General features: G+C 44.6%; 2 protein-coding genes across 2 annotated transcripts in view; one reads left to right on the forward strand and one right to left on the reverse strand.

The window, feature by feature from the left end:
* Nucleotides 1–794: 794 nt before the first annotated feature.
* On the forward strand, nt 795–14,127 carry LOC132461690 (glycerophosphodiester phosphodiesterase domain-containing protein 5-like). Its single transcript, XM_060056979.1, has 15 exons — nt 795–1,679; nt 1,877–1,980; nt 2,629–2,722; nt 3,482–3,541; nt 4,267–4,365; nt 4,849–4,942; nt 5,481–5,626; nt 6,970–7,052; nt 7,517–7,667; nt 9,687–9,914; nt 10,285–10,439; nt 10,627–10,774; nt 11,433–11,515; nt 11,827–11,900; nt 12,050–14,127. The coding sequence occupies exons 1-15, from the start codon at nt 1,545–1,547 to the stop codon at nt 12,127–12,129; spliced, it is 1,734 nt and encodes a 577-aa protein (XP_059912962.1). The 5' UTR covers nt 795–1,544; the 3' UTR covers nt 12,130–14,127.
* myo7ab (myosin VIIAb) overlaps nt 13,234–26,505 on the reverse strand; it is a 40,056-nt gene continuing 26,784 nt past the window's right edge. Inside the window, exons 33-49 of the mRNA XM_060056982.1 lie at nt 26,259–26,376; nt 26,019–26,145; nt 25,403–25,572; nt 24,240–24,430; nt 23,672–23,796; nt 23,151–23,308; nt 22,679–22,832; nt 22,161–22,316; nt 21,385–21,490; nt 19,273–19,386; nt 18,365–18,452; nt 17,752–17,858; nt 16,861–17,046; nt 16,287–16,403; nt 15,794–15,877; nt 15,188–15,307; nt 13,234–14,917 (exon numbers count right to left, since the gene is read on the reverse strand). Of these exons, the coding sequence (XP_059912965.1) occupies nt 14,825–14,917; nt 15,188–15,307; nt 15,794–15,877; nt 16,287–16,403; nt 16,861–17,046; nt 17,752–17,858; nt 18,365–18,452; nt 19,273–19,386; nt 21,385–21,490; nt 22,161–22,316; nt 22,679–22,832; nt 23,151–23,308; nt 23,672–23,796; nt 24,240–24,430; nt 25,403–25,572; nt 26,019–26,145; nt 26,259–26,376 (2,214 nt within the window). The 3' untranslated portion in view covers nt 13,234–14,824. The remainder of the gene's footprint in view (nt 14,918–15,187; nt 15,308–15,793; nt 15,878–16,286; nt 16,404–16,860; nt 17,047–17,751; nt 17,859–18,364; nt 18,453–19,272; nt 19,387–21,384; nt 21,491–22,160; nt 22,317–22,678; nt 22,833–23,150; nt 23,309–23,671; nt 23,797–24,239; nt 24,431–25,402; nt 25,573–26,018; nt 26,146–26,258; nt 26,377–26,505) is intronic.

Raw genomic sequence — 26,505 nt, forward strand, 5'->3', positions numbered from 1 at the left:
GGTGTGGTGACGTATATCATATGCGTCGAGAGCAGCGAAGAGCTGTAGTTCACAAAGCGGCCTCACATAAAACCTAAAATTATCAAACTTCTTCACGAACATTTTTAGTTTTCTTTGCATGAACAATTATCATTTAAATCCACAAACAACATATGTGTAATCCAGGGCATATAAAGACTGGGACCAGAAAATAATTATTTTCTCTCCATTGACACCCATTCATATTTTTCGATCTCATAGGTCCCATGAGCCCTACCGGAAGGGGCGTGACTTCGCCACTCTATAATGCCGGGATATCCTCTGAATCTGACGTCAGGCGACTCAATCAGAGTTACCACGACTGACATGGTCATTCTAACCACAAACCACATGAATCATATCACATAATGCACGCATTGTTAATTCACTGCACACTAATGTTATTCTAGTGGTGCAAACATACAACAATTTGACTTTATCTTTAAAATATATTTGCCCCAATTTAGTATGCCAGGATATATGAATATGCCAATCAAGCACTTCCATATAAGCCTTTAAATCTCTAAGCAAAACCAATAGGCTTTCCATCAATTCATAATACAATCTGTAGCTCATTTTTCTACAGATTGTAGGAAAACATTTTATTGTAATAAAGGTAATTTGAGATTGTTTGTAGCTACTTCCTCCCTGATATGATTGGTCTCAGCCTCAATTGAGTCGTTGTGTGGGTCAATGTCAGTGTCAAATCTCAATACTGAAAGTACAATGTAAAATATGATTATTTATTTTGTTGTGTAGTATGGTTTATCCAATGTCCTTATTGGTGCCTCATCTCATTTCAGTTTGACTAAATCAATTGTTTTTGATCAACAATGTACCATTCATTACATTTTATATCAGAATCTATTTTATTTAGTAGGCCTATGGGTATTTATTTTCCTCAAACAATATTTTATAGATTATTTTAATCAATCTCTCTGAATTGCTCTGAATATGGCTAAATAAAGAATTCAAACACTTTCTAACTTCGTGAAATAAAGAGTTGGGGGAGTGGCCGTGGTGTGGTGGCTGTTCGCGTATCGCCTAGGCTGAGGATGCTGAATTGTAGCGTTATCCTGGTTTACCCAACGCAATTTCCGGTCCAATAGTTCCTATGAGCTTAGTACTCCAGTCAACAGTCCCAGGAGCAAGAGGAATAACAAATGGAAAGATAACCACAGCATTGACCAGGATTATTAATATGTCACGTTGTGACAAAGAATGTGACAGCATTATCCGTAACCTGTAACGGATATCCCTCCCTGGCTCTCTCTCGCCTCTAAACCCATGCAACTGAAAGTCCCGCCCTCTCGCTAGTCAGAAGAGCCGATTTGGAGCATCCCCGTTCGGGTGCGTTTTGTTGTGGGACGAGAACGCCTGGGAACGAGGCGAAGTAAGCATCGTTCGTCTGGCCTATATTCCTTGTTTCCTGCTCTCAATCCTCGACAGTACACCTGGGAAGTAACTGCTGGTTAGAGTAAATGTAATAAAGCGTTTATGACGAGAGGACGAAGCATAAGTGGCTCATGTCCCGCTCTTCGACCACCGTGTCCGGGATGATGCCCAACAGACTAGTCCGGTGCCTGGCAGGTGCTTATGGCTGTCAGTGGAAGCGGTACCGGGGGACTCGCATGCAGCAAGGGGATTGTTGTTGCAACAAGGTAGGCTATGCACGGTTACAGCAACTACCCGCACAAAGTCCTTCATAATTCCGTTATCTGTCCTGTTTTACAAAAAATCCGAAGAATTCCAAGCTATACCGTGGGTTCAACCATTGTAACTTAAGTAACTTAACTTATGTAAACGGATTTTGACGATGAGAAGACAAACGTTATTTTCTTCTTGTTTGTGTGTGCAGTTGGAAGGGGCAAGCTTTGCTCTACTTCTAACAGCCTTCTGCTTGACCCTGGTGTTCCTGTACTTTTGGAGCCAAGCACAGAACGACTACAATGATTTTGACTGGTGGGTTAAGGCTAAATACCTAACACAACCTAAAGCATCCGGGACACCCTTCACATGAACAATAGGCCCTGTTGTTCCACAGCCAAGCCACTTTCGGCAAACAATAATATGGCTGCAAACTAATCATTTGGGCATTTTAGGTGTAGGCTTCTTTACAGCAAACGGCGTGACAGTAACTATAAAAAAATATATTGTTGAAAGTGACACTCAAAGTAGGATGATAAGCAAATGGCGGCCCCGGAGCTGCCACTAATGACCATATATCTAATGGTTCATTACACATTTGTTGGCGCTTTTGCAGAACAATGAGTTACCTAAATAATCCGAATAATGTACAGTAGGCTACTGTACTGTTCTTTTTCACGCAAAATCAACGTTCAGTAAATGCGTTATGAAATACTAAAAGATATGTGATGCACTTACACAAACACACACACACACACACACACACACACACACACACACACACACACACACACACACACACACACACACACACACACACACACACACACTCAAACTCAAACACACGTATGGAGGAGCACGAATCTCTGTAAAATGATCTGCTTCCAGTCTGCGCTCCTCCTCGTCTCCCTCTATAATTAATACTGAGGTTGTGTATGTGTGTTTATTTGCTTGTGTGTGTAGGTTTAACTTTATGAACCTGGGCTTCTGGGTCCCGTGGTCCGTGGTGCTGCTGGTCGTCGCCGCGTCCTTCTTCACGTACACGGCTGTGCTTATGGTATAAGTCGGAAAAAAGGACAAGATCTGTTATTGTATTTAATTACTTTAAAAGATCTTTGCTGCATTAGTAGTTAACAAAATACATTTCAAAATAAAAGTGTGTGTTTGCGCCGCGGAAGCGGCATACCATACCTGGCTCATTCCCTGTATCGTGTAAAAAATAGGTCACATCAGGTCATGTGAGAAGTTGTGTTGCATGTGATCTGGGAACGTCGCTCAATGCCAAGCACAAATAGATGAAATGTTCCATTGTTTGTAATTGTTCATCCAATCATTTTGGATTCGCCCTGGATAAGTTCTAGCGTGTTGCGGTGACTGCGACTGGAGGCCTGGACTCTCCTTTTGGTTATCCTGCCCAGCCCCCCATCAGTGATTTAGAATGTTTTACCTGTATATATGTATGGATGTATGTCAATCATGGAACCCATTGCACGCCTGACCATCCCTGGAAGATGGAATTCCCTCACTCTGCGTTCCTTCTCAAGATTTCTTCCTTGCTTATAAAGGGAGTTTTTTCTTGCCCTCTTGGGGCCTAAAGTCAGGGGGTGTCATAACCTTTTGGCCTGTTAAGCCCTTTGAGACTGTACCTGTGATTAAGGGCTATACAAACACAATTGAATTGAATTGAATACAATAATTAATTTGATCTATTTTTGAGAGAAAGGCAAAGCAGCTCCATCAAGCTATCGCTGTGTTATTGACTCTGTCTTGTTCTTTGTCGGTGTGTTTGTGTGTGCTTTTCATCATATCCTCACAGCTGCTTGCTGTGTGTTTGCTATCTGAGGGCCAAAAACTCTACTTACACTGGAGTCACAAGGTAACTGCTGCCAAATCCTAATATTGTCTTTGGACGGACTCATTCAAGGTCTCCCTGTGTTTTCACTCCCGAGAACCGTATGGGGAGTGAGCATGTGGTTCTACTGTGTGACCCATGAGAGGAATCCCACAGTAGGGAGGGACACCTCCTCCCAGTCATGGCTTATCTTGAAATCATAGAAAAATAAAACTAAGTTCAACCCAAATTATACAAAAAGCGTTTAATCCTATGGAACCCAATGTGTTGGTTTTTGTAAAACCTTAAGGACTTTCACAAATGCTCAACGCATTAATTTGAACTCGTACGCGGATGTTCCCCCATGTTCCTCACAAGAGTGAAGAGTTGTCAAGAGAAGGAGAGCAGAAAAGAGCAAGATTTACGATACAAAGTGTTCCCTGAACAAATCAGGAAAGCAATGCCCTGATTGGTCTGAAATAAGCTCTAAAATCCTCTAACCTTATCTAATTTCTCATCCAATAGCAGGCACGCAGTCAACCAGAACAGATATTTAACAGTTTATTTCACTCACTCACTGGATGTTAAGGCATTTCTCACAAAGGACACACTGAAATCTTACCTACCTACCTTTCCAAAATAAAATATTGAATTGGAAATAAAATAAAATAGTGAAATTACGATCAGACATGTGCTGGGAATATTCTAGTTTTTAGGCAATCTGTCAATCTACTCTCATCTCATGTTTACGGTCGGCTTTTTCCCTGCAGATTGGAATTGGGGTGAGCCTAGTGTTCTCTGTGGGTGCTATCGCCGTATTGACCGGCCTGTGGGGCGATGAGTGGGAGACACTTGTGCTCTCTTTCCAGGTGACACCTAAACCTTGATATCGCCTTACCTGTAAAGGCCCCCCTAACCCACGCACACACACACACACACACACACACACACACACACACACACACACACACACACACACACACACACACACACACACACACACACACACACACACACACACACACACACACACACACACACACCCCTATTCAATGTTTTACCCTTGGCTGGACTGTTCACTGGAGTCAGCTTGCTCATGCCTAGGCATCCAGACCAGAGCATCTTCCACAGGTTACGCCAAACCTGCCTTTTCAGTTCCACAAGGAGATAAACACTTTGCTCTGTGGATTTTCTGCATTATTGCAGTCAAGTGCAGCAAGTTAATCAATCAATCCATTATTAACATAAAGTCATGATTCCTAACTGATGGTCCTCTGTGAAGTTGTAAATACACCTGAACTCCTGCTCTGTTTCTTTCCTGAACTCCGGATATACGTCCCCACCCCGGACAGGTGACTGCACCTTATTTGCACGTGGGGGGCGTTCTGTTGGCCACGTCCCTGTGCTGGCCAGTCGCTTTGCATTTCTTTTGCATGAACAGCAGAGGTGAGGCAATTGTTTCTCTGCTGCAACTTCATCCTGTATCCATAATCCATGCTGTTGGGTGAATTAAACACAAACAATTAGTGTTGTATGTTGGATGAATTGAATGTTTCCTTTGCTGCTAGTAAATTCAAGAGGCCACTTTATAAATTATCCTTGCGCTTAGAGATAGCTCGCTTCCTCTCTCCAATTACAAGGAGTTAAGTAAGTCAGCATCTACATTGCCACTGTAGCCACAAAATTGGATACTGAGGCCATGCAAGTCTCAAGACTTCCTTATCATGTAGATTCCTTTGGCCAATTCATAACCCCACAATGGCCAAGCCACAACCCTCCTTCCCGTTTCCGTATACAAAACAATGTTGTTCACCCATTGTCTCTCTGACGATATTTGGTTAATGCACCCAGTCGGTTTTCCCCCTGCTCATGCTCCGTCAACTCAAATACTTTGCTGTCAGGAAAGGTCCTACAACAAGATATCATTTTGATGTTCTACTTTGACTCTGTTGTGTGTGTGTGTGTCCTCGTACCTCTGCTCCAGTCAGACGGGCCCTGGTCCTGGCCCTGTACCTGGGGGGTCTGGTGGCTCTTTACCTGTCTCCCCTGGGGATGTACTCCCCCTGCATCATGGAGAAGGGCACCCTGGGACCTGCTCCAGGCCTCATCGGCCACAGAGGCACGCCCATGGTGAGCTAGTGAACCCAATTTGCTTGTGTTTCTAGCCTCTGGCCCTTTGCAAGGTGAGGAGAAAAAGGACACATGCTTCTGATGAATATACCTTCCTACATTTACTACTTAAATTATCATCAGGATCATTGCAGACGATCCGGTTATATTTGCCAGCACAGCAGAGAAACTGCAGAGCTTACTCTCCATTTACGACAACACCTTTAAACTGTACGGAATGCAAATATCATATGATATGTCTGAAATTGTGGTATTTAATGTTGATGAGGGATTAATGGACCATGAGAGAAAAGGAGAAAAATATCAAAAACATCCAGAGATTTGAGTACCTGGGATATACCATCACGAACTCTGAGAACTCATCTTCGCATAAGGCTGGCCACTAGAGTAAAGTTAACGACGTGTGTCCGATCTCGTCTCCTCTACGATGTTCAAGCCTTGGAACTCACAGAGTACAAACTCAGCAAGGTTGAGGTCATATTGCACGGGTTTCTGAGAAAGATGGTACAATGTGGTTCAGAACGGAAAAATGCTCCTAGTCGGAGTGACAGAAGAAAGAATAATGACCCAAAATTACAAGTCAAAGGTGACCTAGACTAGAGTTTCAAGGTCACTAACGATACCCATCCCAATACCTAACTTTTGCTACCTACATCTTAAGTATGTAGGTCATGTATGTAGACTGGACAATAGCGAACTACAGAAACAGGTTATATTTGACCTGAGGACACCAAGAACGATTTTGATTTGAATTGAGGATGGACATGGATGTTCAGCAGGCCAGGAGATGATGATGAAGAGAACACAGAGAGAGCACTACTTGAACCACCGATTCAAGAAGGAGCACCCCGAGGCCCGTACTGCGGCTAACGAGAATATATGATGATAATAATAATACATTTAATTTAGAGGCGCCTTTCAAGACACCCAAGGTCACCTTACAAGAGCATATGGTCATCATAAATCGTTTAAAAAAAACAAGACATCTTGAAAAAATAAATAAATAAATAAATAAACATAAAAAAAAAATAATAATAATAATAAATAAATAAAACAAAAACAAGACAAAACAAACAAACAATCAAAACAGTGATCAGTTAGACGTTGTGTGCGAGTTTGAACAGGTGAGTTTTGAGTTGTGACTTGAAGGTTGTAATGGTGTCTGACTGTTTTGATGTTAGACCATATGATGATGACGATGATGAGGAAACTATCCAGGCCTTGCATTTAGCTAGTGCTAGATAGTTTTACCCAAGAATATGGTATGCGTGGAATATACGGCATGTAGGGTATTTGTCTATGTCCAATATGTTCAGCGTTTGATTTTCCAACTACCACAACAGCTGGCTCCGGAAAACACGGCCATGTCCTTTGAGAAGGCGGTGGAGGCAGGAAGCCTGGGCCTGGAGGCAGACGTCACGATAAGGTGATTCATTTCGATGTAGTGGCTTGTCTCTGCGATGTGGTTACACGATGTTCCGAAGCTAATTTCTGTGAATTTTTAATTCATTACATGCATGTCACCATGGAGCAGGTAGGGGTAGGCCATTTGCTTAAGCTCCATTTGCCCCTCAGCCTCAAGCCAAATTTAAGGTCATCCTTTCTGTTCAGCTGTGTGTGTGTGTGTGTGTGTGTGTGTGTGTGTGTGTGTGTGTGTGTGTGTGTGTGTGTGTGCGTGTGCGTGTGCATGCTGATGAAGAAAGAAAGAAAGAAAGAAAATCGAATTCCTGTCTACTCCTGCTCTAATATTCTTCAGTGATGTTTGATAAAAAAAGACCTTTAAATTGAACCGGTTTAGACCCATGTCTGGCTACACAAGTCGTGCATGCATCTTGGATGGGTTGATCAAAGGGTTCCTCATGCTACCCTTCTCCCATCACCCCATCACAGCTACGACGGGGTGCCGTTCCTCATGCATGACGTCACTCTGCTGAGGACCACCAACGTCCGGGAGGTTTTCCCCGACCGCACGCACGCCCCCGCTGCCCTGTTCTCCTGGGCCGAGCTGGAGAGCCTCAACGCCGGAGCCTGGTTCCTCTCGGTCAGTCGCCCACTCCGCCCTCTCCGGGGGGGCCGATTAAACCTCTGCACAACTGATGAAGGGATTAAGATTCAGAAGTCGTTGCAATGTTTTGAGAGTGGGTTAGAGACAATGTGGCCGTCCTCTGGTGTAGATAAATGCGGTCTTGCTACTAGTATGTTCATACTTTATCTTGCAATGCTTTCACTCTAGTGGGTGTTAGGTTATCAGAACGAATGTACGTGGAGAAATCGGTTAGGCTTTTTTGGAGGCGTTTCATAATTTTGAACCCCCATGAACTTTGCTTTGTACTCTGCACCACAGAAACAAACAAGACAACACGTTCCCCTGTATGCTGGAATCAAAAGCAATTATAGTGTGCATCCAAAGGGACACAAAGGATCAGGGCATGAGCATGCCTTCGCTTCCACACTGTAAGGTCAGAGGTCAGCAGACAGTGGATTTCTACAGTGCCAATGCTAGATGCTGTTGATTTGTAACCTTTACAGGCACTTTATTACAGTTTACTATACTGGCCGAGTTTGTCTTCTCTGTTCATAGTAAATTACGCGTCATACACAGGGACGCGGGAAGTCAGTCCGAGGGGGGGGTGCTGAGAGAGAGTCTATATAATGACGTCATAATAAATGCTGCGCAACATCCGTTGTTTACAGAGACGAGATGACGGGTGACGTCACATTCAGGGCTCCGCTCTGATAAACACTCTACTGGTGTGTAAAAAGAGTTCTGCCAACTAGCCACTGTTATTCACAAACGTTAGCAAGTAAACAATGTGGAAATTAGAGTCAACTCGGCTGATACTGTGCTGAATTTCACACACTAACAACGTGCCGACAAGCTGTTGCGGTCCGGGATTATACACAGCGTTATAACAAGGATTCAGGAGGTTATTTCTAAAGGTTTAAAAGGAGAGTGACAATAAAAGAAAGCCTTCATTTTCATCCAGAGTTACGAGTTGTCTGATATGAGGAAAGTGACGGTTTCTCCGTCAAGTGAACCGCCCGTCTTTGCTCTTTTTTTGCCAACCAGTTTACGTGCAGGATTCCAGAATCATAACGATAACATTCAACGTGTCTATTAATATGGCAGCAACATTTTACACCAGTTTTAGAATGTTCACTACAACAGATGTTGAACACCAACATGCTTATGTAAAATCAGCATAGTTCGATATTCAGCCATCGACAGTTCTGCGTTGTGCGTCATAGCCTACGTCAGCCTACTCAGACAATGTTCTAAATAAAATGAAATGATAATATGATAAATATCATAAAAAGGGTGGATGTCAATAATTAAATGAAAAATCATGTTGTATGATAAAATTATAAAAAAAAAAAAAAAAGTATTGATTTGTTCAGAAAACCTTCTCACTTGCAGTTACAGCCAGAGGCCGCCAGGGGGGGGGGGTGCTGCAGCACCCTAAGCACCCCCACTTCCCGCGTCCCTGGTCATACATCTAGGTCATTGGTTCTCAAAGTGCGGCCCGCGGGCCAATGGCGGCTCGCAGAAACATTCCTGGCGGCCCGCAATGACATACAGATGTAAGTAAAAAAAATATAGATTTTATTTTTTAAGTTATTTTAACTTAAACAAAAATAAATAAATATAAAGAGAAAAGTCGACTCTCTCTAGCTTTCAATTAAATCCTGTTACATTTGTTAGTTTTAATCCGACTGTTCATTACTTTGAAAGGATGAACCTCAGTTTCGTGATTTAGACCTCACTTGACCTCACTCCCAGAGGTCCACGGTGCAATGTTTTTTTTCACCACTGGGATGCTGACGGTGTTCCCGCCTGATTTTTTTTTCTTTGGCGGCCCTCAGTCAAATTTTGGGTTCCTAAATTGGCCCTAAGCTGTCCAAACTTTGAGAACCCCTGATCTAGGTGGACACACCCACTTATGATTTCAGAAGAGGCAGATTTTCCAAAAGGCTTGTAATGGCTAGTCACACTCACACCAGGTGGTATAATATGTCACCTTTAAGAAAACAAAGGTTGTGTCGCCCTTTCTTGTCGCAGCACAATCCTTTCGGCACGGTGGCGTCGCTGGGTGCGGCGGAGCGGGAGCGAGCGGGGAACCAGTCGGTGTGCAGCCTGCGGACCTTCCTGGAGCTGGCCGCCGCCCGGCGGGACACGCTGGTGATCTTTGACCTCTACCGACCGCCCAGAGGTCACCCGTACCGGGACAGCTGGATCCAGCGTACACTGGAGGTCATCCACAACGAGTCGTCCATACGGTCGCAGCAGGTGAGGGGGGGTGAAAGAACTAAAATTACATTCAAAACTTCAAAAAAATGCAAAGATAAAGTGAGAGAGGCCACACGAGGGATGTAACAAGCAGCAGAGAACAGTCTACTCCAATATTTTTTTTTTTACATTCCTGTTTCATTCATGCCGGTTATTGTCTATTTGAAGTATGTTTTTTAATCATAAATTAAACATTGGACCACACGAGAGGGTCAAAACGTGCGTATGTTTTTGTATTTGTGTGTGTGTATCTTTCTGTATCTATGTGTGTATGTATGTGTATCTGTGTTTATGCGCGTGTGTGTGTCTATGCATGTATGTGTATGTGTGTGTGTGTGTGTGTGTGTGTGTGCGTACACGTGTGGCCCAGGTACTATGGCTGCCCCCGGACTTGCGGGCCGTGGTGCAGGAGATAGACCCTGAGCTCCAGCAGACGTCCAGCCGGCTCCCCCTAGAGGAGCTCCGGCGCAACCGCATCGTCAAAGCCAACCTGCACTACAGGGACATGTCCACCGAGCTCATCGGGTAAGCCCATGGCCGAACCGATTATGATCGAGAGCCCATGGCTCGATAATAACAGATTTACATATGAACAAAGATCAATCGACCCTTTCCTGCCCACTACCACTTACCAGCTACTGAGCACTGCTGGAGCAGCGAGATACCGTGACAAAAAAAAAAAGAAGTGTAAAATGGAAACTGTCTGGCGCAGGAGGTATGCTGCGGCGAACATCACCACCAACCTCTACGTGATCACCCAGCCGTGGCTCTACTCCCTGGCCTGGTGCGCGGGCGTGCACTCGGTCACCACCAACGCCCCGCACATCCTCAGTGCACTGCACACACCGCTGTTCCTCATGGTGGGAAACACAGTGTGGGTGTATGTGTGTGTGTGTGTGTGTGCGTGCGTGCGTGCGTGCGTGCGTGCGTGCGTGCGTGCGTGCGTGCGTGCGTTTGTGGGTGGGTGGGTGCGTGCTTTTTTGCGTGTGTGTGTGCGTGCATGTGTACTTAGTAGTTAACCTAAGAGAATGAGATAATTTGTCTGGATGGGCTTTAAAGATATTCAACACTTTGAAAAACCCTATTGGTGTGATGTTGATTAGCCATCAGTAAATAGGGGGACATTGCGAAGTGGCTTGTTATGGCTAAACAACATCGCTGCTGGTGGGCAAATAAGGGACCCCTAAATATTAATACATCGTCTGTCATACGAGTGAGTGAGAAGATTTTTTTGTTTTTCTCATTCTCATTCTCTCTCTCTCTCTCTCTCTCTCTCTCTCTCTCTCTCTCTCTCTCTCTCTCTCTCTCTCCCCATATCCCTCTCTCTCCCCCTCTCTCCCCCCCTCTTTCTCTCTCCCCCTCGCTCTTTGTCTCTCTCTTTCTCTCTCTCTCTCTCTCTCTCTCTCTCTCTCTCTCTCTCTCTCTCTCTCTCTCTCTCTCTCTCTCTCTCTCTCTCTCTCTCTCTCTCTCTCTCTCTCTCTCTCTCTCTCTCTCTCTCTCTCTCTCTCTCCTCTCAAGACTCCAGGCGAGTATAATGTGATGTGGATCCTGACTGATGTAGCTTCCTTCATAATGATTCTTCTCCTCTTCTTCTTCCATTGGTGAGAGATCGACGCACTGGAAACAAGTGGTTTAGTTTAAAAGTAAACAAAGCAGATGGGAACAGATTTCCGGTGTCCTAAGCTCCTATCAATATAATAACATAATAATCTTAACCTCTTCATCCCGAGAGGACCCGTATCCAGGCCACGCCCCTCCCCAAAGCAAAGCTGTCTTAAGGCATTTTAACACAACAGTCATGTAACACACCCCTATAACGATTAGATTCTCATCTTTTAGTCTATCATAACCATTGTTAACCCTAACCTGGGAAAGGTATAATTATTATTTGATTGTTTTTCTTTAATCACAGGTGGCGTAAACAGAGTCTTGCCTGCAGTAAATCTGCCCTGGAGGAACCGGGCACCTACAGGAAGTTCAGACCAGGTGACCCTCCAAGGGCCCCCAGAGGGCTTCTACACACGAGGCTCCCTGTAGCCAGAACCTGGACACTCATTCCTTCAGAATTCACCAGGTCTCATATCAGTATATTTCAATCTCTTTTTTTTTTTTATATATGCTCGCCCTTGGAACAGAGATGGCTGACGTGTGGTCCGTCCCCACCATCCCCGCCCAGAGAGAGCAACGCACCGCACTGACTTCATCGCTCGACTGACCAGCGCGAGGGAAGGAGTCCCCTGGCTGATCCCATACTAGCACTGCCAGACACAACACAGCAGCCTCAGATTAGTTGCACGCGGCTGTAGGGATTTAGTTTGGCCCTTAAGGTTGGATATATTTCTTTAAGGAAAAATGCATTGAATCCCAGCTGAACATTTCTGGCTGTGATCCCCAAATTCTGCCGCAAAACCGTTTATAAGTTTAGTTATAACCCGTATCTCAATAGATGAACCGGGAATTCAGGGACCACAATGGAAATCAGCTTTCGGGTTTTATTGGTTCATCCCTTAATATTTATCTATTTTAATGTATGACACAGAGTGCTGTTCATATTTATATCAAAATGGTCAAAATCAATCAATCCCATTCGAAGAGCATCTGCTAAAATGGCAAAAAAACTAGCAATATTAAATGATGTGAAATCATCTCATGGTGAAAACGGTTGACCCCTAGCAGACAGGCCCAGCCCTTTAAAGACCTAATTATAGACATTATATTGTGATGCCCTCCGTTCACATTGTCTTTGATCCAAAGTGACTCGAGGCTGAGAACACCCGAAGCATACGATCAGGATCGCAGCAACTAGTGCCTGATTACCACGCCTCTAAAAAAAACTAAAGAGACATAGGGAGTGATTCACTAGAGAATAGGAATCAGAAAATCAGGGTGCATTAAAAAGATGTCATTAGCCCTTTTGCTAAATCAACTATCAGAGAATGTAAAACAGCTGCTTTTTGTTGTTGTTTGAAGTTGAAGAAATCCTAAAATAATCCTGGGAAACATCTGTTTGGATGATTTGATTGATGATTCTGGATTTGCTCTTTTTAATACAGTTGGACAAATGGAGAGTATATTATATTATATATAATATACACCTTTTTTTTCTCATTAGAATGTCAGTACAAGCCACATGACATGACACAACATAAGAATATATCTTTCCCTTCAACGAAGTATGTAGATATGCTATGTAAAGAAACACAAGCACAATATATTGCATATGAGATAAGCTTACAGAATGTATTCATAGTTATGTATGATATGATTTATATTCACTAATTAAATCGCACATGAAAAGAGTAAAATGCAATACTTAATGTGAATAGTTGTGGAATATGAATTTATTGGTTGCTTTGTGTGCCACTGAATCACTCTGTATAATACAAGACTTATTTTGTCATGAGTAGCCATTTCCTAATTGTAAACTAACTCCCATTTCTCATTCTTTCCATCGCTTAATCACAATATCGCTCTATTTTTCTACCTATCTTTTTATAACTGTTGAACAACTTGAATGAGATGCGTTTATTGTAAAACACATTAGAATGATAAAACGTTTTAAGTAACAGGTTTCTTTACATTTCTGGTCTAAATGCTATTCAATGCCTTAGATTTGGTCATACAACCAAGACACAAGTGAGTGTTTTAAACGCCTGAAACCTAGAGTTTTTTGGACAGTGTCACTACATAACTGTATTTAGTTACGCAACTATAAATAAATATAATCATTGTCTAAATAATCATCTAGTACCATCTGGATTTTTCTTTTTCAATGGGAAAAGAGTAACATGAATTAGTAATAGCGTTGATAACTACGTATATATTTATGGCAAGGTGAAATAATTGTATTTAAAAAAAGCATCACCAACAAGATTCATGTAGATGTATGGTATTCTAAACTGCCAGTATTCCCACAAGAACATATCCAATTTATGTTAAAAGCTTGACATTTACAGAAAAACAACAACCTACAAAGCCATCCAAGCAGATCGAGCATCATTCTACCTGGCTGAGTTGACAGTCATTGTCATTAGCAAAAGAGCCTGTTGCTAATGACGTCATACTCGCCTTGATGAGATAATGCCATTCGCATTATAAGGCAAAGTAAGATACTGCCGCCACTGGCTCTGTTCCGTCAATATGAGTTACCGGACAAAGTGTTCTAGATTGAAAAGAGCCAATTAATCGAGCGTCCTATGTAGTTAGCACAAGCCTCTGATCTCAAAACGCAAAGCTTTTGATATGTTTTTCGCCATCAACCTAATCAGCACAGATGCATAACATAAGTAATACCCTTGGCCACACCCCCTGTCACCTCATTTCAGTATGCTGGGTAGGTACATTGTGTTTAGATTATAAAGTCCAATGAAATAGGAAATCCCAAATTAACCTTCATCCCCAAAACTTCATTTTAAAAACACTGGGGGACCACTGATGGTTGCCAGCTTTGGTACTAAAACAAACGCCCTCATGTTTAACTCTCCATCAGTTCAACTCTCTGTCTGCTGTGACAAGGCAGCAAAGAGGCAGAGCGACCGGCCAGCCGCCCCCGCCCTGTAAAGCATCCCAGCATGCACCTCTCTTTATTGTGGTCCTTTACGGGAACGAAAAGATTCAAATGAAAGGCAGGAGGTGATTATCTTTCTTCTTCTACTTTTTTTGTTTTCAGACAGGACTCGCGTCTGCTGTGAAACTTTGCAGCAGCACAGTTAAAAAAAAAAAACAGCCATCAAGATGTTGCTGTCGTCTCACTGAGCAGACACGCCATGTGTCCAGTGGGTCTCTGTGTGCGTGCCCCCCACGGTGCCCGAGGTTGGGATCGGGAAGGACGTAGTGTTGACACCGGAGGCAGAGGCACGACAGAGACGCCACAGAGCAGCGGGTAGATCGGGTGCTCCGCGCACATGATTCTACTTGCTGTTGCCACGGGAACTGTGCTGTTTGGTCATGGTTGTTAGCATCTGACTGATGTAAGAGGTCAGGAGGTCGTCCATCTTGTAGCCCTGGGAGAGAAAAAATATGTTTGAAGAGTATCCGGCAGTTAGTGATATTTAGTCACCCTAAATATAAAACACTGTCAGGCACAATACATTTAATATCCTTCTATTGATAGGCCTGAATGATAAATCAGTTATACGTCTGCATCCGTCTTGTTGCCGTGGGATGAGGCCATTGACAGCCAGCCCACGTATAATATAATATATGATATACATAATATATAAAGTAACATGTTACACGTGATTATACATGTCAGGATATTCAATAGGATTTACCAGGGAGGTTTCACACAGTAACTTGCTGCCGCGGACCAGGTTGCCGATGGTGATGTGGAAGTAGGTGTTTCCACTGCTCCAGTTGGAGATCTTGGTGAAGGGGTGCGTGATCAGAATGTCCTGTTAAACAGAAATAATACAGAGATAACAAGTTATTATAGAAATATTCTTCCTCCGGTCTTTCACTGTATATTTAGGAGGTGATGGGTGGTAAATCCCTTCACACAAAAATATGTACTTCTATCCAAATGGTTTACTTGTGCTTATCCAAATGTTGTACTTGTGCCTATCCAAATGGTGTACTTGTGCCTATTCAAACGGGGTACTTGTGCCTATTCACATGGTGTACTTGTGCCTATTCAAACGGGGTACTTGTGCCTATTCACATGGTGTACTTGTGCCTATTCAAACGGGGTACTTGTGCCTATTCACATGGTGTACTTGTGCCTATTCAAATGGTGTACTTGTGCCTATTCAAACGGGGTACTTGTGCCTATCCAAATGGTGTACTTGTGCCTATTCAAACGGGGTACTTGTGCCTATTCACATGGTGTACTTGTGCCTATTCAAACTGTGTTCTTGTATCTATATAAAATGCAGACCCACCTTTGACTTTGGATCGATGAGACTGACCCCGTGTTTGTTGATGGCTATCAGGAGGGTCTCTGGGTAATTTGGATCTGTGGTTTGCTTTAGAAGAAACATGGGACCACTTCATCAATATCAGCACCAATGCAGACAGACAGATTGGCAGACAGACAGACATGCTGACAAAGAGATGGACAGAGACAGAAAGACAGAGAGACAAAGAGATTGACAGCATAACAGACAGACAGACAGATAGACAGACAGGCAAGGCAAATAAAGATGGACAGACAGACAGAGAAACAGAGGAACAGACAAGACAGGCGGACAAAAAGATGGACAAAGAGACAGACTACAGAAAAACTGACAGACTAGCAGACAGAGAGAAAGAGAGACAGACAGATAGACAGACAGACAGACAGACAGACAGACAGACAGACAGACAGACAGACAGACAGAGAAATGGCTATACAGAAACAGACAGAAAGAGAGACGGACGGACAGACTTCTGTACCTTGACTTCAAAGAAGGCTGAGCCGAAGGTAGGCCACTTGTAGATGATTTTAAGGAAGGAGAGTTTGGACTCTTCCCGAGTCTTCCCAGAGAGCTTGTTAAACAATGCCATGATGGCCTGGTGGAAAAGCAGACACAGACAGAAAAGGGATGGAGGAGGCAGTCAATTATCCGAGATGGAATACTCCACTCCCTGTGAAATTGCGTGCTGTTCATTCATTGAAATGAGCACTTATTATGCACTTGATAACCCATTATTATCTCCTATCCATGCAACTATCAAATAATGTATGAAAAGTACTTCAGCAGCGTAATTATAGCAGTTTAGTTTGTGATTCATGATTTTTCATCATTTTAAACATGCTCATAGGGAAGCTGTCTAGGTTATGCTTTTTACTTGATCTAGACCGTGTGTGACTTTAGAATAAAACACAAAATGTCAAACTGAAAAGAACTCCAGGTTGTTCGGATCCAAACAGAATACATCTGCAGACATCCTACCTCAACCTGTGCACACACACACCCTCTACAACCCACCAGGGCCATCATTGTTTCTCTGTGGATGTTCAACCCACCCTCTTCCACTCCTCGGGTTGCAGCAGCCTCATCTGGTCCTGGGGAAGCAGCTCTTTGAGGACTTTGGGGAGGTTGGCGAAGTGGGACTTGTCGTCTTCGTACTTCACCCTGTAGATGAGCGCGGCCAGCTGGTGCACCTCGTCCCGCGAGCACCGGTGGTAGCCCCGCAGGTACTTGGGCAGCTCCTAGCGCACCATGGAGGGGGGGGGGGGGCATTACGGAGGGAGCTGTGGTTTTGTGTGTGTGTGTGTGTGTGTGTGTGTGTGTGTGTGTGTGTAAGTGTATGTGTGTGTGTGTGTGTGTGTGTGTGTGTGTGTGTGTGTGTGTGTGTGTGTGTGTGCGTGCGTGCGTGCGTGCGTGCGTGTAAGTGTATGTGTGTGTGTGTGTGTGTGTGTGTGTGTGTGTGTGTGTGTGTGCGCGTGTGTGTGTGCATATGTGTATGTGTGTGTGTGTGTGTGTATCTAAGTGGTGTGTTTGTCTTTCAAATGAATAAGGATATTGCGATATGGATGACCACAATCAGCCCACTTGAGAGGGTTGACTTGATCCACTTCAATCAAAACTGCAGCTCCCAAGATGTCAAATAGAAACACTTCTTTTTATGTCTCGTTGAAAGTGAGAATAAAACACCACAATTGTGCATTAAAAATAGAAAATGACATGGACAGGGAAATAACCATGGATACTATTTAGTTGTTAAGCAGACTTTAATCCATAGCAATTTACTGGTTATTATTTCCCGGCTACATGTGATGAAGGTGCAAGTAGGGGTTGGGGCATCGTGCTTCAGGAATGCGGACATCTGGTTTCAAACCCAGTACCTTTCTGCTTGGAGTCAGACATTCTAACCGCTATTCTCCAGCACCTAAAACAGCACAAGAACCTCTTACTTGGTAGTAATGGAAGACAGAGTCGGCCATGGCATCCTTTCCCGGCACCATGTTGGTCCAGAGCTTCTTCATGAAGAACACCTGGTAGGTCAGTGAAGGCACTACACCTTCAAACACAAGGGAACAATGCTACTACTTACTATATGTACTAGTGAGTTGTTCAGCAGAGGCAAATCCAAACAGGACTCATGGTGCATTTAGACACACAGGTCATTAGGTAGCAGGTAAGGGTTAAGCCCGCTTGTTCAGGGAAGGCTTACATGTAGACTGTGGACATGTGTGGGGATCAAACCCAGTTCCCTTCGGCAGGGATTCGAAACAAATTAGCCATTACACAATACTACCAATACTACTAATACTACAAAGGAGGAGAGGAGGTACCATTTACACACAGCACATTTAGTAAATTCACATTCTCTGTTACAGCATCCAAGGAATGGGAAAATTGACCAACTGCTACCCATCACTGCAGCAGATAGACACTTCTCTAAAAATATAAAATGAATCCCAGTAGCTATATTGTATTATTTTTTTTTAAATGCTGATTCAACAAATTGCCATATCTTCGCCAAACCCTTATCTTAGCAATCGTTTTACAGTGCTATTCTTTTACCATCTTTTGCTTGTCTGGCTTTTTTGATCCAGTCGGTCAGGTGTCTCACAAAGTCAAAGAAGAAGTCCCCATCTGGCACACTGATGACCTAGGAAAACCCCACAGACAACCATTTACCAACCATATCATAGAGAATTAGGGATGAGGGAATACTGATATACCTTGAATGAATTGTTATTCAAAAACAGAAACAATGATCAAAAATGATTCAAGGAAACACACAAAGAATCAGAGACGAAAACAAAAATCTAATGCCGCTTTTCCACCGCACATGTAGCTCGACTTGACACGACACGACTCGACACGACTCGACACGGTAGCAGCGCGGGTCCTTTTCCACCGCAAATAGTACCTCCGGGACGTGGGCGGGGTCGGCTGCGCGAAAGGGCCGTGACGTATTTTTGTACGCGACGCAAACAACACCTACGTAACCCACACATGGACAGAACCCACATAACAACAATGCAGAACATCGATGCGATGGTATTCGTATTCGTATTATTAGCTGGCATGTTGAAGAAGTGGAATATGTTGGCTGCGGCGCTGCTATGGCTGTTACCAGCATGGTTGCCATGTCGCTCTCGTGACTTCGTCACACTCTCTGGCCAATCAGTGGCCGGCCGTCTGCCGACGTCACCTTTTAGCATCGGCTCAGCCGCTTGGAACCTAGAGCGAGCAGCCACTTCAGGTACCAGATACCATGTTTTCGCGGTGGAAACGCAAAAAAGGCGAGCTGAGTCGAGTCGAGTCGAGTCGTGTCGAGCTGGTACCATGCAGTGGAAAAGCGGCATAAGTCTAGGCGTCATCACACCTCCATGTAGACACATGTAGGCACACACACACTAGCTCACACCCACTTTACTGTATCCCCACATAGTGTCACGTGACGGTTTTACATATGCCCTTACCTTGTCAGTGATCTTTACAAAGAGGCTGAATCCCTCAGAGGATTTCAGCATCAGCCGTCCTGATATGTTGTGACAGAAATCCTTTGCCTTGGTGCTCGACTCCACCTCAAACACCTAGAGACGGGCACATACACACAAGACCAGTTGGCATAAACAGGCCTTTAACTACTTTTCCCTATTTCACTAAAGCAGATGGTGTTATCCAAAGCAACTGACTGTGAATACATGTACGTCTCAAACCAGGCGGGCTACGGACATCAGGGATCGCACCCAGGGAGTCAACTATTCTCCATGGCCGCTACACTCTACCCCCATGTAACATAAAGGGCCCTATCTTGCATCCGGCGCAATTGACTTAATCACTGGCGCATGTGTCATTGCTAGTTTGCAACTGGCGCAGAGCGTTCTTTTCCCTCCTGCGCAAACTGGAGGTTATTTTGCAGTTTCAGAAACCACTTGCGCCACAAATCAGGAAATACCTGGTTTAAAGTCAGTGGCGCGTTGTTCAGATGCTATTTTAAGGGCGCATACATAATGTTGCTTGTGCACCACGCGCATACACTTTGCTTCTCTCATCTACCTAGCCACACATTCTTGGTAAATTATTTGGGAAAGAACAGCTGATGCAGCGGTAATGGGGGCGTCAACACCACTGGGCTAGTGAAGAAGGCCCAGCAGAGACTATACTTCCTGAGAGTTCTCAGGAGAAACTACATCCCCCAGAAACGGCTGCTGTCCTTCTACCGCTGCTCAATAGAGAGCATATTGACCTACTGTCTGTGTGTCTGGTTCTCAAGCGGCACTGTGGCACAGAGGAAAAGGCTCCAGGGGGTCATAAAGGCAGCGCAGAAAATCACCGGCTGCCCTCTTCCCTCTTTGGACGAACTGCACAGCTCCCGCTGCCTCAAAAAGGCCAAATCCGTCCTGCAGGACTCATCACACCCCGGTCACAAACTGTTTGAACTACTGCCATCAGGCAAGAGATACAGGTCCATGAAAACAAGGACAAACAGACTACAAAACAGTTGATCCAACAGCCATAACCTCACAAAATGTTGCTACCAGAGCATAGTTGTGTTGTGTATCACATTCGTGTAGGCATATTTATAAATGTGAATGTTTGTGTGTGTGTGTCTTATGTGGTTTTTAGTGGACTTAGTTGATTATAGTTTTTATTTATTTATTTATTTATACGTACTACCTCAATGTGATGTTTTTGCACTGAACAAGGACTGCCCTTAATTTCGTTGTACTTGTTACAATGACAATAAAGATATTCTACTCTATTCTATTCTATTCTAATAAATTGTACTTTTAAATCAATCTGCAAACACCGTACAGAAAACACATATTTTCTTGACACAGACATCGTGTACATGCCCATAACTTTTAGGATTGATGAGTAGTTGATCGTGAGAAAACATTGTTTTACCGCGAGTGAGTGTTAAAAATAAATTAAAGAATTAATAAAGGCGGGCGCGCGTGTGTGCGTCCATCTGTTTAAACACACGCAAACTAAACACGTGACGCATCATACAGTCCATGGCAATGTATATTAACGGGGGGACACATGCATATTAGGAACACAAGTCAATAACGATAATGCATACAACACTGATAAGAAACAATGTTTATAATGTCTTGCGTATATCATTAAATAGAACCACAGTTACCGCATATCATGTTCTTTTATAGACGTTTTCTTTGCCGAAATTTATTTGAGGACTCAGTATTTCTGAAGTTGTGGAAGAAATCCTTATTCCATGTGTGAGTTAGGCCATATTATTTGGCCATAAATTGAGCCATTTGAAGTTTGGAATTCATGTGCATCTGTCTCATCGGAGACTGCAGACTCGCTGTCAAACTCCCCCAAAGGGGATGGGAGCTGGCACTCTCATTGGTTTATTGCACGTTACGCCCAAACCACACCTACGGGTAATTAGGCTACTTCAAACCAACCCTTTTTAGATATGCGCCGGGCGCAAGAGTCATTTATGCGCCGGTAAACTAGCGACATTGCCATAGAACTGCCCACAAAGCTACTTGCGCTTGGCGCTTCTCACTTGCGTTTCAGACCGTTAAAATAGGGCCCAAAACCTGCACTATTCTTACCTCGTCTGAATCGTCCGGGAAGTAGACCTTGTGGAAGATCTGAGTTGTTTTATGTTGGATGGCCTCCACCTCCACCAGGTGAGGGGGGTACTTCCTGGATCCGTTCCTAGGGGACAGGGACAGTGTTCAATATGGGCTCCTGGTGGGTCATCTAAATGTTAAAAGCCATCCAACTGGGCACGTGGTTGAACTGTTGCTCCTCTGATGTTAGAAGACAAAGCAAAATGTCTCCAAATCGATCATTTAAAGGTTTAGCCTGATCCCGTTGCGTAACAATGTGGGTAGTCTCAAAATCAGACATCCGGTTGACATCTGGAAGTGACCATATGTCACACAATGGTACTGCAGTCCACATCCACTGTATTGGACAGCTTCACTTATCTGTTATGAAACAGGAAACAAGGCATTGCTCCGCCTCTTATTTTCCCGCCCAGGCTCTGTGCATTCCACCCCCAGAATGTCATCGATAATTTAGTAAAGACAGCTAGATTCGAGATAATTATGTCGGCAGATTAGGTTAATTTGATTAGATTGATTATATAAAAAGCATTGCTTCAACCTTCAAAGGGGTTTTAACCATAGCATCTAACAGAGGGTCCAATCAAGAATGGGCAAAAAAGAAGGACCTTTGTGTGTGTGTGTGTGTGTGTGTGTGTGTGTGTGTGTGTGTGTGTGTGTGTGTGTGTGTGTGTGTGTGTGTGTGTGTGTGTGTGCCTGTGTGTGACAGTGTGTGACAGTGTGTGCGTGCGTGCGTGCGCGTGTGTGTGTGTGATTACCGCAAGGCCTTCTGCAGGCGCTGCATGCAGTCTGGGGCCAGGGGGTGGTGCTTCTTGGCCTGCAGGAACTTGTGGACGTGAGGCAGCAGGACGTTGCTGGGGGGGAACAGGCCGGTACAGAGCCACAGCAGCTCCCAGCCCTTCTCCTCGCTGTACCTACACACACACACACACACACACACACACACACACACACACACACACACACACACACACACACACACACACACACACACACATATCAATCCAACTTAATGAAGTTCTTTTCTTGCAAAGCTGCAATGCAAAGTGCTTTAGAAGGCAAACAAGACAACATGAACTAAAGGTATTAGTTGAGATACATCCATTGAATTAATATTAGTAATTCAGATACATACAAATGCGCATCCCACACACACACACACACACACACACACACACACACACACACACACACACACACACACACACACACACACACACACACACACACACACACACACACACACACACACAAACGCACACACACACAAGCCTACTTGACGTTGTTGTCGGTGAGCTGTCTGAGGATCTGGCAGAAGATCTCATCCTTGAGCACCTCGGTCTTCAGCGCGCCCTCGAAGATCTGGTCGGTCAGCTCGTTGACGGAGCGCGAGCGTTTGGACGGGTAGTCGCCCATGTACTTCATCACAGGTGGAGGACCCTGGTCAAGGGTTCAATACGCTGTCCCTGGAACAGGCCAGGCGGTCAAATCATGACCAAAACAACACATACTGTCAGTGGCAGGAGTTCCACATAAGCTGAGAATGCGGCACATGCCCAGGCGTTATGGCAGACGACCAAAATTGTATCGAAATTAATCGTCAATGTTTTTGTTTTATTAAGAATAGAGTATAACTGTTCTTAAATGTTCTCCTATTATACCTAAGCTAATCAAGCACCAAGCGGATAGGCTCTTGTCCCTGTAGCCGCAACACACCACAACACAACACAAGACCCGGGAAAGGATATAGATGAAAGCCAGGCAGGCCTCCTGTGAGAGCTCGTCGTGGGCCAGCACCTTCTTGAGCAGGGGCTGTTTGAGGGGCTCCCTGGTACAGCTCCAGAGACGCTCCTTCCCCCGCGCCTTGGGGATCATCACCCTGCTAAGAGTGCTCTTAGGAGGGGGTCTGGAGAGAGAGTGCAGAAGGGAGAGGGAAGATATCAGACAGACAGACAGAGCGAGAGAGAGCGAGAGAGTCAGAGAGAGACAGAAAGAGAGTAATAGAGAGAGCAAGCACGGGAGCGATCAAGAGATCGAGAGAGGGAACGAGGTATTGTTGGGAAGTTTTTGAGTGGGAACCTCTTGGCAAATCCTCTATTTGTACCTTTTTATTGTTATTTTTCTTTGCTTCTATTTGATCTATTTTGTATTGAACCTATCTTTTGATTCATATTGCACTTTCAATCCCCTTATTTGCTCTGTTGAGGCACTCCTTGAAGCCATTGCTGTGAGTGGCCGAATAGAGACATGAGCGTGTGCGTGTCTGCACCTGAAGTAGTCGTAGGAGAACTCCTCCAGCGTGTAGGGCTTGACTTTGTCCAGGTGCTCCGCCTCAGACAGCTGGGTCATGCTGATGGACTCTCTCCTCTGGTCCGGCGTCATGGTGACCAGGGCCTGCAGGGAGGGGGCGGAGCCAGGACACCCATGGATGAGTGAGGAGACGTTTACATGCAGTTGTTGATTCACCCACGACGGACTCTCCAGTTGTTGTTCATGTTTGCACATGAACCCACAAGTCCATTGGTGCGTTTTTATGTGGTTATTTTTGTCATGCAAAAACTTTGATTTTTCATGAGTAATTCTGTGTATATATATAAAAAAGAATATATATATATATATATATATATATACATATTAGGGATATTCCAATGTATATTCTTATCCGTATTTGTATTCATTTTCTCTAGTTTGTGATACTTGTGATGGTCATACTCTGTTCTTTCTGCTGTTGAGGCCCCTTGGGTTACCCTTCAGGGATGAATAAAGACCCATTTATAAAGACATATTGATGCATACATCTACATACACATCCAGCATCACGGCGCTGCACCACCCACCACGATGTCGTACTGCGGCCGGGTGACGGTGGGCAGCACGTAGACGTAGTCGGCGGGGAAGTCGCCCCTCTGCTTGGTGCGGTCGTTGGCGCCGTAGGCCCAGCCCGAGTTCAGCACGTGCTCGCCGTCGTGCTCCTCCAACAGGATCAGGTCGCCCTTGGAGAAGCTCAGGAAGGCGGCGTCCGGCCCGGCTGCAAGGAGCGACAGATAAAGAGCGTCGCGTCGGGTGAGGTCGGGTTTCATTCGGGGCGCGTTGCCGTCGTGCATGTAGGACAGCGTCTTGCTGTCACGTGGAGCGATGGTTGCGATTGATGATGTCATATTTTGGGCTGAAAGGCCCCTTTGTGGTAGGAGAGTGGCTTGAAAGACAGCGGGAACGACATGCAGCGCAGGAACGCGGCTCCCTGCCGCACACCGCACACCATATTTACTGTTAATCTCTTCTAACATGTCATGTTAAAAGAGATTAAGAGTAATGTTCACAATGAACTGGAGGTGGACGGCTTGTGGCTTTCTAAATGGTAGATGAGTTTCATGTTTCACTGGGCCAACTTGGTTTGCTGAAGTACACATTATAAAATTCAGTCAATACAACACAGCTGGGATCCGGAGGCAACATGAGGACCCGATAGTAAAAGTTATTAGACTGCAGTCCGCCTCGTTTCACAGGCTCACTCTGTCGGCCATGTTCCAGGGCCGTCCATCTTTCTCTCATTTAGGCGAAAGCAACGCAGTAAATTGAATTTTAATCAAGAACCTTGGCCCCCGCTAGCAGGCTGTCACTAGTTATACTGCACGTACAAAGCTGCTAAGTACGCTACAGATGGCAGAAGTCCTGGTTCAATACAGTGTATTATTATTTTACCAATGCAGCGGGATTCTGTTGGTTGTACTGTACTTTTATCTGGGATATATTTTTATTGAATTGGCAACAACACCCCATATTCCTTAAGTGGATTACTCTGTGAAATCTAAATGTAGCTAAGCGGTAGGCCTGTAGTCTCTAATGCTTAGCTTCTACTCCCTAAACCCTACTAGAGAAAGCTTAGTTCAAATTTACCAAAAATGCAAAGAAACAATGCAACTTTGTAAACTAGAGGCACATCAAAAGATGGGGCTCATCTCAAAAGGGTTTTTGGTGCAGCCGGTCGGCAACGCCTCACCTGGGTTGGGGCAGTCCAGCAGAGCCACCACATATTTGGACCTCTTGCGAAGGCCATCCAAGAACTCCACCACCAGGTCGCGAATGTCCTCGGCGTTGTTGGAGGTAAACGTGTACTCGTCCCCTTTGATGGTGGCCAGGGTGAAGCTCTGGCCCTGGAGCTTACCGCCCCTGTGGGAAGAGGGCTCTCAGCGTTAGCCCGAGCATTGCATGTCTTTAAGCACGGTTCGGATAGCTTGTTGCTCTGAGAAGGTGGAGCATGTCCTTGATTATGTTTGAAATGGTTTTCTAAAGGTAGAAACATTTGAACTACAAATACTGGTGGTGCTCTGAGTGATTAGTCGACCGTTGTCGGGCTAAGCGGGCTTCTGATGGTTGATATGTTACTTGTTATGTTAAAAAGTCTTTTGTGATTTATTTTTTAAAGTGTGTGAGTAAAGAAAGAGGTTCTAAAAAGCTGTACAACAAGTGCAAAAGTACAAGAGAATTTTTTAAAGAAAATGGCAACAAACTGTACATAAAGCCTCTTTAAAGGTTGAGTGTGTAGAATTGAGTAACTTAGCAACTTGCGGTCTGGTTGCCAATTGAGCGTTGGCCTCCCTTTGCGGACAGCCTACCTGCTACTTGACACTGCAGTGATTTCTGGGAAGGACAGCTCAAGAAGGACCTGCTCCTGCTCGTCCACAAAGTAGACGCCGGTCCAGTTCACCGCCACGATCACGTCGTTCTTGGGCAGGCTGGGCCCTGGTGAAAACAGAGCAAAACCTCTGTTAGACACAAACCAACACTGAGAAATAGAAAGAAATGAAGCTCAAACTCTGAATGTAACACAACATGCTGGCTAGTGTGTCACACACCTGAGAATTTGAAGGCCTCGTAGAAACGTGAAAAGAGCAAAGGCCACTTGAATCGAGCAAAGTCCACAACGTCTTCTTTAACCTTCTGTGGGTCCAACCGCTTCTTGGTATACAAGCCCTGGGGAGGAAAGTGGTTGGCGTTAAGTTGGAAAGCGTGGAACAGCCTAGCCTCGATGTCATGCTAAAATTACAAGTTTTGTGGGAGGAAGGTGTGTAACACACACACACACACACACACACACACACA

This window comes from Gadus macrocephalus, chromosome 7, assembly GCF_031168955.1.
Source record: "Gadus macrocephalus chromosome 7, ASM3116895v1".
Lineage (NCBI taxonomy): Eukaryota > Metazoa > Chordata > Actinopteri > Gadiformes > Gadidae > Gadus > Gadus macrocephalus.